We start from the raw sequence: 13,594 nt of genomic DNA, 5'->3' as shown, positions 1-13,594 counted from the left end.
AAAAAATTTTTTTTTTAAACACCCCCCCCCCCCCCCCATATACTCCATACATGCATATAAATACAAGTACTGCGTTCTTATTTGAATAGGTAATATAGATATAGGTAGAGTGGCATGAATTGACCCATGTGGCCAACCCACTTAGTAGGACAAAACTTGATGTTGTTTGTATGTAATAGGAACATAGTTGAACAAAGGTCTTGACTCTTAATGAATTTCGAATGATTTTTTTATTTTATTTTTTATTAATGTTTAGCGGAATGCTTCTTCTTTTTCAAATCATTATGCATCTCTTGCTCTGTAATTAGATATATGAGGATTTTATTGCATTTTTTATTGACAAAAATATCATTGTAATTTATTTTATGGATGTGCAGTTATTGTGTGTTTTACTAACTGTTTAATCATGTGTTTGCTATCTTCTTAGGCTTTCAGGCTCTCATCCAGTACCCATCACAACAGAGTGCTGTTGCTGCGAGAACTGCACTTCAGGTTGTTTAACATTTCCTTTCTGTTTGGGGCTTAACAGGACTTGTTAGCTCTCGTTTTGTTTCTAAATACTGATTGAAATTTTGGAAATTTCTAGGGTCGCAATATTTATGATGGTTGCTGTCAGCTGGACATTCAATTCTCAAAGTAGGTTAAATTTGTCTAAATAATTTCTTTGTATTGGCTTGTGGATTTATATAACTTATGTTATGCTTGTGTTTGAGTCAATTTGTAACCCCTCAACCTTCTACCTTTTTCTTTCTCTTATTTACTTTAATTTCTTATATGGACATTTCTTTCATCTTATTTACAGCCTTGATGAATTACAAGTGAACTACAATAATGACCGTTCAAGGTGATTCAGTCTCTTTTTGTCTCTCTTTTTTTATCACTTGATCACTATTTTATCATGTTATCACATTTTTTGCTGACTTATTCCTCATCTTTCACAGAGACTTCACAAACCCTAATCTCCCTACAGAACAGAAAGGCAGACCTTCACAAGTATGTTGCATTTGGCTCTTTTTATTTATCTATTTATGAAATCTTAATTATATTTGTGAAGTGCATTCTAATAGACATTATTTTTTCCTTTGAATCTTCTGCGAAACAGCTTGGATATGGTGATGCAGGAAACATGTATGGTGGTGTTCAGGGTTCTGGAGCCAGGGCAGGTGCTCAACTTAACTGCTTTAGTTTGTTTTTGTTTTTTAAATTTTGTGTTATTTGTTGGTGTACTAATTTTTTTCCTTTTCTTTTTCTCTTTCCAGTTGGATATCCACAGGTAGGGTATTTTTCACATGAAGTTGAAGTCCTGATTTGATATTATTCTGGCACAGTTGAATGTATTAAGTTATTATAATTTTGTATCTTATGAGAAGCAACATTAGAAATGTGTGATGGCTAATCTCTCCTTGTTCTGTTCTTTCTAAAATATAAAGGTACAAAACACCAAGTTTTATGACTTTAGCAAACCAATTTATGGAAATCTTTGTTGACCTTAGAAAAGCTTCAGTTTAAGGCTTTTGTTTGCCAAATTGGGATTTGATAGGGAAAGGGTTTTTCTTTGTTTCTTGAACCGTGGGATTTTTTCATTTTTGAGATAAGCGACTTGGTAGTTATTTATACTTTTCAGTACTCTGGTTGTAGAAATGCATGTAAGTGATACTTTTCAGTACTCTATTTATTTATTTATTTTAAAAAACTGTTTACCATTGATTTATTGAATTGTAGATGCCCAATGCTGCAGCCATTGCAGCTGCCTTTGGGGGAGGTTTGCCTCCTGGAATAACTGGGACAAATGAAAGGTGTACACTTCTTGTCTCAAATCTTAATCCTGACGTAAGCATTTTCTCTGCCTTTTTTTCAAATGTTCTCTCTATCTCTGTCTATTTAGCTTGAAATTTGTTTATCTCAGAGCATTGACGAGGACAAACTGTTCAACTTGTTTTCGCTTTATGGGAACATTGTGAGAATTAAACTTCTGCGGAATAAACCAGATCATGCACTTGTCCAGATGGGAGATGGTTTCCAAGCTGAACTCGCAGTACACTTTCTGAAGGTTTGTTCCATGTCCACCTAGCTCAACATTTATTGTACTACTAGATTTTTGTGATGACTTTACTCCATATGATAAGTAATTGTTGTTTGCTACACTTTTTATAGCTGTTCCCAGTGATTTATCGTTGTATGTATTATTTCAATAATTTTGTTCTCCATATTTGAGAATTCATCACAAGTTTGCTTGATGGTTTTGTTTAATTTTAAATCAAACTGAAGAAAAATTGATTTGATACGAGGAAAATCACATTTCTCTTTCACTGGTTTGGTAAACTGTCTAAGAAATTCATTTACTTAAGTATTGGGTTTAATTTGTTTTACTGCTAGTGTTTTCTTTTCTCGATCCCTTTATAAGTATAGGAAGTTTTTATTCTATCTGTTTGTTATCTAGATTTTTTTAACAATGCATATTTGTTGTTCATTTGTTATTTTATTTGTTGTGTTTTGATCCATGTTAAATGATTGGTTTTGATGATATTTACTCTGGATTCTTGTAGGGAGCCATATTGTTTGGGAAGCGACTTGAGGTCAACTACTCGAAGCATCCAAACATAACCCAAGGTGCTGACACGCACGAGTACATCAACTCAAATCTCAACCGTTTTAACCGTAACGCAGCTAAAAACTACCGCTATTGCTGCTCCCCGACGAAGATGATCCATTTGTCCACACTCCCACAAGACATCACTGAGGAGGAGATTGTGAACCTTCTAGAGGACCATGGAACCATTGTCAACAGCAAAGTCTTTGAGATGAATGGGAAGAAACAAGGTCTTGTTCAGTTTGATACTGAGGAGCAGGCTACTGAAGCCCTTGTGTGCAAGCATGCCACCTCACTTTCTGGCTCAGTAATTCGGATCTCATATTCTCAGTTGCAGAATATATGAGACTTAACAATGTTAAGGACCCGATAACCGAAGTAACGGTTGCTAAGCTCAGTAAAGACAAGGATTCAAAATTTGGAAGGATTTTTTTATATGCAGATAGATGATGGATGATCTTCATTATCTTGTAATGGTGGCTTTGCTTGCTAATTTTCTGTTGATGATCTTACTCTCTTTGAATTTTTCCCCCTAAATCATTTCTCTTTCTCATCTCTATTGCTCTATTATTTCTTTAGGTTTCTAACATAATGTAGAGTAGGGGTGTAGATTTTGTGATCGGTGAAGTTTGAGTCTTGAAGAATTGAAAGGAGGGGAAATCACTGCCTTCTTTTTACCACTTTTTTTATTTTATTTTATTTTAATAATTGTTGTATATTTTTAGTGATTCTGGCTAAGAATGCCAATCATGTTGTATTCTCAATCCATATCAAAAAGTTTCTACTCCAATTGAGCAAGAAGCTGATTTTTGGTTTTCTGTAGTATCTATTGTCTTACATCCTTTTGATATTTTCCTCTTTCTTCCTCCAACCTCTCTTCTTCATCTCCTATTATCTTATTTCTTCCTTCTTTGTATGCTATATGGGTTGAGAGCATATTTCATTGTTTCTTCTTCTCTCTCTCTCACCTTTAGAATGGTTTCTCAACCTCTTTCTCTCTCTCAATCGACATAATTTTTGCCTTTACCATTCTAAAATACCACTTGTTTTTTAATGTTTATGGAATAAAACTATATTTTTGGTTGAAAATATACTTCCAAAGGCAAAAAAAAAGTTTTTTTTCTTCATGAAAGTGTATGCAAGGATAGAAAAAGAAGTTTCACTGAACCCTTAATGAGATAATATAACATTGAAAGGCAGGGTTGTATAGGGTCAACTGACTATTGGTAGTATGGCTATTCATGGTTGGTTCTTTTAAAAAACCAAACAATATTTTTTTTGAAACTAATATATGGATTTAGATTTATAACCAAATCTATTATTTGATTTAAAATCGGTTATAAAATAAATTGAAATTTGATTATGGTTAAATAATCGATTTATAATTAAGCAATCGGTTTTGAAAATTTTAATTTTAAAATCAATTTTATTTTTCAAAATTAGTTAAAATTTGATTATTTTTTAAAAAATTATTTATTCATAGTTTAAAAATTGGTTATTTAAAAAAATGGATTTTTTTGAAAAAAATTTCACCAATTTTTTTGAGAAAAAAAAAGTTTTAATTATTTAATTTTTTCTGATATTTTTTCGAAAAAAAAAATTTCAATTTTTTTTCATAAAATAAAATCTCAAAATTAACAAAATATTGGTAGTGGAATCCAAATATAAAACATAAGTCATTATCCAACTGGATTATAACCGTATGATTTTAACCGGATATTTAAAATGGATTTGAATCCGGTTTTGAATTTGGATATAATAACCGGATATTTTGCACATCTCTAATTGGTAGAATCATGGTTAGAATCATGTTTTATTGGTTGACAAAGCATATATTAATTTTTTAAAATATTCTCAACTTCAAAAGGTTAAATTTAAAATTCAGAAAAGTGTATTATACTAGTGATGTAATAGATACTCATGAATTAATTTTTTATTTTATAGTTATAGTATATAGCATTGTTTTATAATTATCATTAGTCATTTAAGGAACGAATAAATATTGATCAGTTTATAATGATTGATTGAAAGTTTATTTATATAATAGATTCACATCTTTGACCAACATAATAAACTAAGGTTTAAATTGTAGTAGAAAACTATCTATATTTATTATTTGACGCACATTAAATAAGATTATATTTTATAGGAGTCGATGAGAAAAAAAAAATCACTTCCTTCACAATTGTGTGCCCACAAATATGCAATACTTAATATATTTTTGGATCTTCTATATTCGATTAATACTTTGTCCTTTTGTTTTTAAAATTCTATAAAAAAGAATATTTAATGTTGAATTTTTAGTTTATTTTTTTGATGTGTCAAGTTAAATACTGAGTTGACAATACTTTTGTGAAATAAATTTATTATTATTTGAAATATAAAAGAGAAAATACCAAAATATAAACAATAAAAAATCCACTTCAACATAAACACAACTACGCCTCAAATTTAGTGGTGGTATAAAATTTTGATTGAGACATGAATTAAGACAAATCGTACTCTTTTGTATAAGAAGTGAGATAGATCCCTTCATGGGCCTTATATATATTTGGGTCATAGATTTTAATGAGACCACATATTCATTCGGCCCAACATCCTAATAAATCAGCTAAGCTATTCAATAACCAAATCAATTTTATCAAAATGATTGAGTACTCAATAGAATGTATGGCTATACTTAGTTGGTATACACTATCGATTTCTAGTTTCCGATAGTGTATTTAGTGGTGATAAGTAAAATCAAGAAGCAAATGAACTTTTATTATATTTGTACAGATCCACCTTTGGACAGAGCTGTTGTCTAATGTCTCAAAATATAATTCTTTATTATTAAATTTTGATGTATATTTGATGACTTTTTTAATGAGATTCTTGATAGAAAATGATACATTGGTTAATATATTAAATTATAGCATATAAAATTGTTTATAGAATAATGTTAATGATTTTTTTTTCCGCTATTTTTTTTTAAATTAATATAATCTTAGTTAAAGATGAAATATAGTAGCTTTAATATCGATTAAAAAAATAATAAATAATTATGTTGCATCTCAGATGAGCTAAACAAATAAAATTTTAAAAATATTATAATAGCTTTACTAAAACATTACCATGAACTTTTTTTTAATAAAAAACTCATATTTTTAATTCACTTAAGGTTTTAATATGTATTTTTCTTAATATAAACTCAATTTATGAACTAAAATATTTAGTACTGAATACGATGATTTTAGAGGACTTTTTTTTTTTACTTGAAGTGTGAATAATATGCAGTCACCGTTAATCTTGTATTAGATATAGAGGTTTAAATATCACTAAAATCATCGACCTCAAAAATATAAATTATTTTTTTATTCAAAATAAAAACAAAATTGTTAGGCAGACGAATATAAAAGATTTTATAAATAACAAATTTGTTTTTCGTAGCTTTGTAGTAACTAGTAACATTGTTAGGCAGACGAATCTAAATGTATATTCACTCTATTTTTAAATCTGAAAAATACAGCCTTTCAATTTTTGAAATTTCATAAAATTTTCTCACCATTCAATTTTAAGTTTGTTTTTTATGAGTCAAACTAAATAATGTGTTAAATTTGTTTTTTTATGTGTCGAGCTAAATAATGTGTTAGTAAATCACATAGTATGTCAATTAAATGTTATTATTTTACTTTTCATGTTATTAAAGTACTATTTAAAAAATAAACTTGAAAATGCATAAAAAAAAATAATAGGAAAGGATTATAGTCTATAGAGACATAGCTCATGGACTTTATGAAGATATTTTTTATTTAAGAATCTATTTAATATCATGAACCAAATACTTACATAATAACTATTAAACCTCCATTTTATTTTATTTTATAAGTTTTTTCACATTTGTAAATATTTTAACAACTTATGCTATTAATTTGAATGATATGAACTTGTTTATAAATTTATCTTATCTTATTTTAACTACTTTAAATTGTAATATTTTTGATCGATGTAATTTTTTTTATCTTAAAAGAAATAGTAATTCTAACATGACTTAAAGGCTTAAAGATTCAAAGGTTCGTGCATGTAATTTCTATTAATTTGTATGAATAAAGACTTAAATTAGACAAGAAATTCAACGTAATAATATCGATATTTAACAATTAAATTAAGACTTAAAGGCTCCTCTGTATAATTTCTATTGATTTGTATGGATAAATATTGTTTTGTAATTAAAAAATAGTTGAAAAGACCGAGTCACTAGATATTGTACAAAACGCATGGACCAAAATCAATTTTTAAGCTTCATACATTTTTTTATTGAATTATTAGTAGCACGCTCAGATTGTCATATAGGATCCAACACAAAATTTATGTTTAACCCAATTTGTATAATTAGTTCACTATATCAAACTTCATGATCATAGGGTACTTTCTATGCTTGAAGCGTGAATAATACACAATCACACTCAATAATGTTGCAACGACTTCAAACGCATATATTGTTAGGTTAACAAACCTAAATGATTTTACAAATAACAAACTCTTGTTTCCTTGCTTTGTAGTAACATTGTACAACATATTTTCGAAAGAAAAAAATATATTGTTTCTACATTTATTTTATATTCATGTATAACACTTTGTTAAAAGGACATCATGCTTAAGACTTAAGACATCAAAACGTTGGACCAAAGGTACCCTAAGGTGTCAAATGACCAAAGTTTGGAAGTGATATACTATAAAACATGTTTCATTACTCAACACCACCATTGGACCTTCATTGACAAAACGGTTATAATCATAGATAAAAACTAAAAGTTCATGTTAATTTTGACGGGTTATATATTGTGACAATAGTTACGATGAAATTTAGATATTATCTTGATAAATTAAAAATATAATTTATGTTATTAAATGGTTAAATAAGACTTTCAGTGACAAGTACAGAGGAAAATTGAAATTTGGTTCAATATTGTTGGCCATTTTAAGCATAAAGGGTTAAATTGATATGAAAAAAAAATATTAACTTGATATAAAAACAAAAACAAAACAGCGATACTCAAGTTCAATCGGTCAGTTTTGTCCTTAAATAACATATGTAATCAAGAATTTTTGATTTAAATGATTATTCTAGAATTCCGTTATGTCCAACCTCTAATTTTAGAATTTGCTTTGAGCCAATTGAAGGATGACTAGTAGGAAGGTAAAAAATTGATATAGTATAAAAACCATTATGACACAATTCCTCACGAATCACTATTTCTAGTTTTCTACGGTATACATAATGCAAATATCCTTAGTATTATCTTACAAATGTATCGTAATTGAGACAAAATGAAAAAAGATGGAATAAACCAGACATTAGAATGTAGAATGGAGGGGAATGAAATAAACCATTTAATTCTATTATTTAGATTCTTTTATGGAATGGAAGAAAAAAAATTATTTCCAGCCTAAACCTTTCAAATTGGAAACGAAATAGGGAAACATTTAGGTGCTGTAAATATTATGTTCTGATTTTTGTTAACAAAGTGCATTTAGGTTTGAAACATATGTTTGGATTTCGAAGCCATGAAACGAGATAGATTGCATTGTTTGATTTCATTCTATCCTTATTTTCAATAATCTAGAATGGGATCTCTTACATTCAATCATCCCATTTCACTCCATTGTATCACTTTCCATAAATAAATCCAAACATTCCTGGAAATAACATTTCTGAAGCTATATATTATTTGACTAAAAGGCTACACCATTCAAAACTTTGGAAGGAAAAATGAGATTCAAGACGATTCAGTTTGACCAGAGGACCTAAAAGAATCTTTTTTCTGAGCCAACGGCAACCATGATGGTAAAGAAAAATGATATCAGTGGCAGTAAACAAGACTACCTGGCACTTGTAACTGGAAAGGAATATTGGAGCGTATGCTACTTGGAAGGCTTCTTCTCAGAAGATGCGGAACCCTTTTCAACCACTTTTGCAGAATTACCAGATTTTTCAGCTTCAACAAGCTTTCGTAGTGTTTCTTGAAGTGAGCGCACTCTGTTCTCTGTCTTTCGAAGCTTTCTCCATCTATAGAAAGTCCAGAGACCAAAGCCACCATATACAAGAATATAGGAAGCCCATACATAACGATAATTTTCTGCATGCTCTTTGATTTTTTGATACCGGTTTTCCAATGAATCTATAAAGCCATCAGCAGAAGGGCCACTGACTACTTGATCCTCGCCAGTTTTCTGGATAAGTGATGCAGAACTTGGTGCTTGCTGGTTTTCATTTGGTTGATTTGCCATGTCCTTGGCTTGAGTGTTCCCGCTATCGATAATTTAAAGAAAAACTGCATAACCAATGATACTTTTAAAGATTGCATTATTTGAGAAAACAGAACAGAAGAACATTAATAGCCTTAAACAATAGCATCAAAGTATCAATTAACATGCAAAGGCTGCACTCACTCATCAAGAGTAAACTCCAATGAGAATATCTAAACCACTTATGTATATTAAGCGAAGTCCAAAGTATGATTATTGAAATTAGATGACCAAAATTTCATTTTTATTTGTCAGACATGACCATCTGGTGAAGGCAAGTAAATGTTGAGCACTGATGTACAAAGAAGTTTGCTATATGATGAGGGATATCACCCTATCAATGTGATACTTGATTTCCCATTATTGAACCATTGAGAAAATTATATCATTTGGAATAAGAAAATGCAAGACACTATACAAGTTGCTTGATATAACCTAAGTTAGATAACAGCTTCCAAATTCACTTTGGTAATGATAGGCACAAAACTGTTTTCTTATTACACAAGGAATTATGATTGGAAACTGTAAACAGTAAGTGGGAAAGCATTTTCAAAAGGTGGCTACTCAAGTGGTTCAAAACGCAAGGAGAACTGGTTACCACACAAATCAAAACACTGCCACAGCCTTGGAATGAACGAATTATAGTGTCACTTGACTCGTTTAATTGCTACCTCCATACAAACATCATAGATTTCTATTGAATAAAAACTTTCTACCTTCTAGTCAGAAAAAATTACGTACACGGGAAAAAACCTGAACAGTTAAATAAAAACTATAGGTCTCTGAATATAATGAAAGCAAACATAAAACACTGATGAACCCATTCTACCTTCCACTAGCATTATCCGTATTTCATAAACTTTCAACTGGAATTTTATTCTGTAAACAAGTTATGTTCAACAACCAGTCACTTGCTAAATATAACAAAAATATGGGAGTAATCTAAATTATTGTATGATTAACTTCAGCAATTAAAGGCACCATCTCAAGCATTCAATGGTCCAAATCTTGTGTATTTTATTATATTTCATTTGGGTAGAAGTGAAAAGCCCTTGATGACCACAAATCATGAGAAAACATTAGCAGCTGAAAAATGCAAAATGGTGTTGAGGGTGGCCTGGTTAGTCTCTTGGGCAAGGATTGATTGATTTGTTAAGTTGTCATGAAAAACCGAATTGAATCGGTTTTAATTCTTTATGAACAGGTTCAGAACCAGATTTTAGCCAGCGAACAGTTCAAATCTAGTTTAGAACTGAAGTTCAACCTGTAAACTGATTTTGCCGTGTAACCAATCCTAAAACAAGTAAAACGTACACGCATTTATGTATATACTTGTTTATTATTAGTAGGTACATATATAAAAAAAGAATGAATAACAAAGTAACAGCTGCAAGGTAAAGTCAGAGTCATTACCAAAATCTTACAACTTTCTTGTATTTCTACTATAGTACTGAGTACTATTTTGAAGATTCATCAGCTACAGATCAGTCACCCTCTTCCAATTCTATATAGTTACTATTACTTCTATTTGTATTTAAGCAATTGCAGTTTGGAGTTAATGGTTCATTAAATCGGTCCTAATATATTTGGTGCCTTAGGCAAACTATAAAAATGAAACATTGTGTTCATTAAATTTTTTCTTGCAAAAACATCAATAATTTATTCATTATAATCAAGATTCTTTAAAAAAAATCATTTGCAAGTCACGATTTCAAGGCTACAGTACAAAAACCACATGAAAATCAATCTCAAGTAAGAGAAAAAAATCAAGTGACAATTTTTGTAAAAAATCCCTTCCCTCTTCCTTCACAAAATAGGCCCGATGTTTGAAAAAATATCAACAAAATAGAAGAATAATAATTCAACGAAACAAAACACCCACAAAAAAAAATCAAAACTAAACTAAACTAAATTGTTCAAAATAAGAATCAAAATAACCATTGAAACAACATAAAAAGAAGAAAAAACTTGGTAAGGATGAATGGAAACGAACCAGAACTAAACGATTGAGAAAGGAGGAAGGACGAAGCCGGTTTGCCGGAAGGTGGAATGTCGGTGGTCAGTGTTTCTGGCGGCGGCGGCGGCGGCGGCGGCGGCAACGGCAACGGCAACGGCAACGAGCAACTTCGGCTGCGTTGAGATCAGTGATTTGACTGCAACTTCTTGTTTCTGATACTACGAGGGCAAACCGGCATCTCCTTGCATTATTATTTTTTATTTTATTTGATGTGAGTTTTATTGTTTTAGGGTTTTGCTGGACCATAAACCCATTGGTGAACTTTGTGTTGGAAAAATAATGATTTAATGTGATTAAAATTTTGTTAAAAGTCAAAATAAAAATAAAGTAGAAACAAAAATAAAAAGGAGTACCTTTTTTCAGGAAAAATAAAATGAGATTATTTTTTTTATAAAAACAGTCATTGTATTTCATTTAAAATTATATACGGTGGAATATGATTAAAAATCTATGAACTAACGTACAAACGAGATGATCTAATTAAAGTGTGAGATATTTGATTAGTCTGTCTCTTGCTACAATTCACTAAAGCTATTTTGATTGTTAATAATATGTTGACAATTTCGGATAATGGAATATTTGATTAACATCTCTCTTGATACATCTAACTTATGTTATTTTGATTGTTAATAATGTGTTGCCAATTTCAGATAATGTCATCAAACTTTGTGTATTGAGGATCAATGAGATGAAGTTCACCCACCACATTATTAACAATTGTTTATGTTGTTTTTTGCCTCAACAATTGCAGTAAAAACAACACCTCATAAGCCTATGCCTCCTAAACCAATGGTTGGAACCAAGTTGTGCATGCCCTAATAAAAGTGTTGATGTCGTTACTTTGAAATTTGAGTAACAAAAGAACCATATCACCCATTTTCAATTGACAACAAGCAAATTAGTTTGAAATTTCTATGGACACAACTACAAATTGAGTCTGCTAATGAATTTTTTTATGATTCATTATATTAGTATATTGTAAATAAAATAATTGACTCGTTTGATAAGATTTCCGCAATATAATAAATATGGAAAACATTTGAATTAATATTAAAAGACTTATTTTATTCGCAGATGAAAATTTGAAATTATGTTACAAAAATCTTGAAATTTATATAACATGTGGTAATTTTTATGATATTGATGGTGAAGTTGTATTCGAATAATTAAAAGTTATATATCAAAGATATTTTAACAATTGAATCAAAATTAAGTTTTATAATATTGAATTCTCTTAAAATAGTTTATTTTTTTCTCTAATGCATAGATAACTTATAGAATAGTATTAACTATTGGCTTAGATGAGTTTTTTGAAATTAAAAATTATTAAAATTTTATTTACGATCTACAATATCGAATAATAGATTAAATAGAATTACATTTATTTTAATTGAAAATCATTTTTTGAAAATAATATTCATATTCATATAAACAAATGAGGAATGATATTGACAAACTCAAACATACACTCTCAAACACTCCCTCAACATTGCCCCACATCATTAATTTTTAAAAAGAAACAAAAATATTACACTTACTTTTTTTCTTTAAAGTTATATTACAATTAAAATGTCACTAACATATCATCCAGTTTATTAAAAATACTAATTTCTCTTCTAATTTTAATAATGTGAATTTTCATCAAATAAAAAATTAAAAAGTTTTATTTTATTTTTTCCCCAAACGTCTATCTATTTCTTTCAAAGATTTAAAGAGTCTAAAAACTTTATGCCCCTCACTTCAACACAGTAAAAAAATAGAATAATATTAATGTCTCTTACAATTGAAAAAGTCTACTAATAAAACTGTTAGTTATCTCAAAACTCTTATGGTTTTTTTTAACGAGTTTACATGTAAGAGCTAACACTTTGTAATTTTTTTAAAGGAGAATGCTTAGTCACGAGAATAAAAATAACGAGGGCGTCAAGAAGCCAAGAGAAACAAATTTATTAGCTATTCGACCTTTTCTGATATTTGCAAGACCAATTTATCGTTACATATAACATTACTATCTCTTAAATCTGGCTAATGTTAAAAGAAACTAAAACATGAAGAAAAAATAATAGAAATATACTCAAATCTGTAATTTTAAGTATTTAAAAATTAAAAAATTGTTTTTTTAATATGAAATTTCTATGTTTTGTTTCTTTAAGAGTATTTCTTAGTTAGTAAGCCGTTTAAATATAAAAAAACATATCATTTTATAATTCAAACTTTAGAAAAGAAAGGTCACACATATCCTTCTTGGTGAAATTGTGATTGTTATGAGCCCACATCAGATTTCTTCTGGAAATTCAACAACAAGACCTCCATCTCAAACAACACAAGCCAAATGTTGCTTTTTTTTAGGGTACAAAAATATTTCATCATTACTTATTAAAAACGAGTACTTCGTGTATTAAAAATGAGTTATGTAATTGTTTGAAAAAATTATTCTATATTTCTTCATCTTTATTTCATTTAAACGGTACTATCTTAATATTTTCGAATGGCATATTCGAATTTAAAGAATTGGATCTCTAAAATTATAAAATACTAATATCAAGATTCTAATATTTAGTGTTGGGTGGTGGCGCCTAATAAATATGATTGGAGAGATGAGATAAGAGTTGAGATAACTTAAATTTAATATCTATTTATAAAGGAGATATTGTTTGTTTAAACTGCATATTTATTTTAGACACAAAATACAAATAAAA

General features: G+C 29.2%; 1 protein-coding gene and 1 long non-coding RNA gene across 3 annotated transcripts in view; one reads left to right on the top strand and one right to left on the bottom strand.

The window, feature by feature from the left end:
• LOC101489407 (polypyrimidine tract-binding protein homolog 3) overlaps positions 1 to 3,415 on the top strand; it is a 6,678-nt gene extending 3,263 nt beyond the window's left edge. For both annotated transcript variants that reach the window (XM_073367561.1, XM_073367562.1), the window contains exons 7-15: positions 428 to 492; positions 587 to 636; positions 803 to 844; positions 942 to 993; positions 1,103 to 1,163; positions 1,260 to 1,273; positions 1,723 to 1,830; positions 1,907 to 2,050; positions 2,547 to 3,415. In XM_073367561.1, coding sequence (XP_073223662.1) covers positions 428 to 492; positions 587 to 636; positions 803 to 844; positions 942 to 993; positions 1,103 to 1,163; positions 1,260 to 1,273; positions 1,723 to 1,830; positions 1,907 to 2,050; positions 2,547 to 2,936 — 926 coding nt within the window. In that variant the 3' untranslated portion in view covers positions 2,937 to 3,415. The remainder of the gene's footprint in view (positions 1 to 427; positions 493 to 586; positions 637 to 802; positions 845 to 941; positions 994 to 1,102; positions 1,164 to 1,259; positions 1,274 to 1,722; positions 1,831 to 1,906; positions 2,051 to 2,546) is intronic.
• A 4,739-nt stretch (positions 3,416 to 8,154) lies between these two features.
• Positions 8,155 to 11,186, bottom strand: LOC101488621 (uncharacterized). The gene is made up of 2 exons (XR_012162596.1): positions 10,872 to 11,186; positions 8,155 to 8,904 (listed from the first exon to the last, which is right to left on the bottom strand). It is a non-coding gene; the product is annotated as an uncharacterized lncRNA (long non-coding RNA).
• Between the last annotated feature and the right edge of the window lie 2,408 nt (positions 11,187 to 13,594).

Source organism: Cicer arietinum, chromosome 4 (assembly GCF_000331145.2).
Source record: "Cicer arietinum cultivar CDC Frontier isolate Library 1 chromosome 4, Cicar.CDCFrontier_v2.0, whole genome shotgun sequence".
NCBI classification, from domain to species: Eukaryota; Viridiplantae; Streptophyta; class Magnoliopsida; order Fabales; family Fabaceae; genus Cicer; species Cicer arietinum.
The sequence above is the reverse complement of the archived record's forward strand: the minus strand, read 5'-3'. Positions and strand labels throughout refer to the sequence as shown.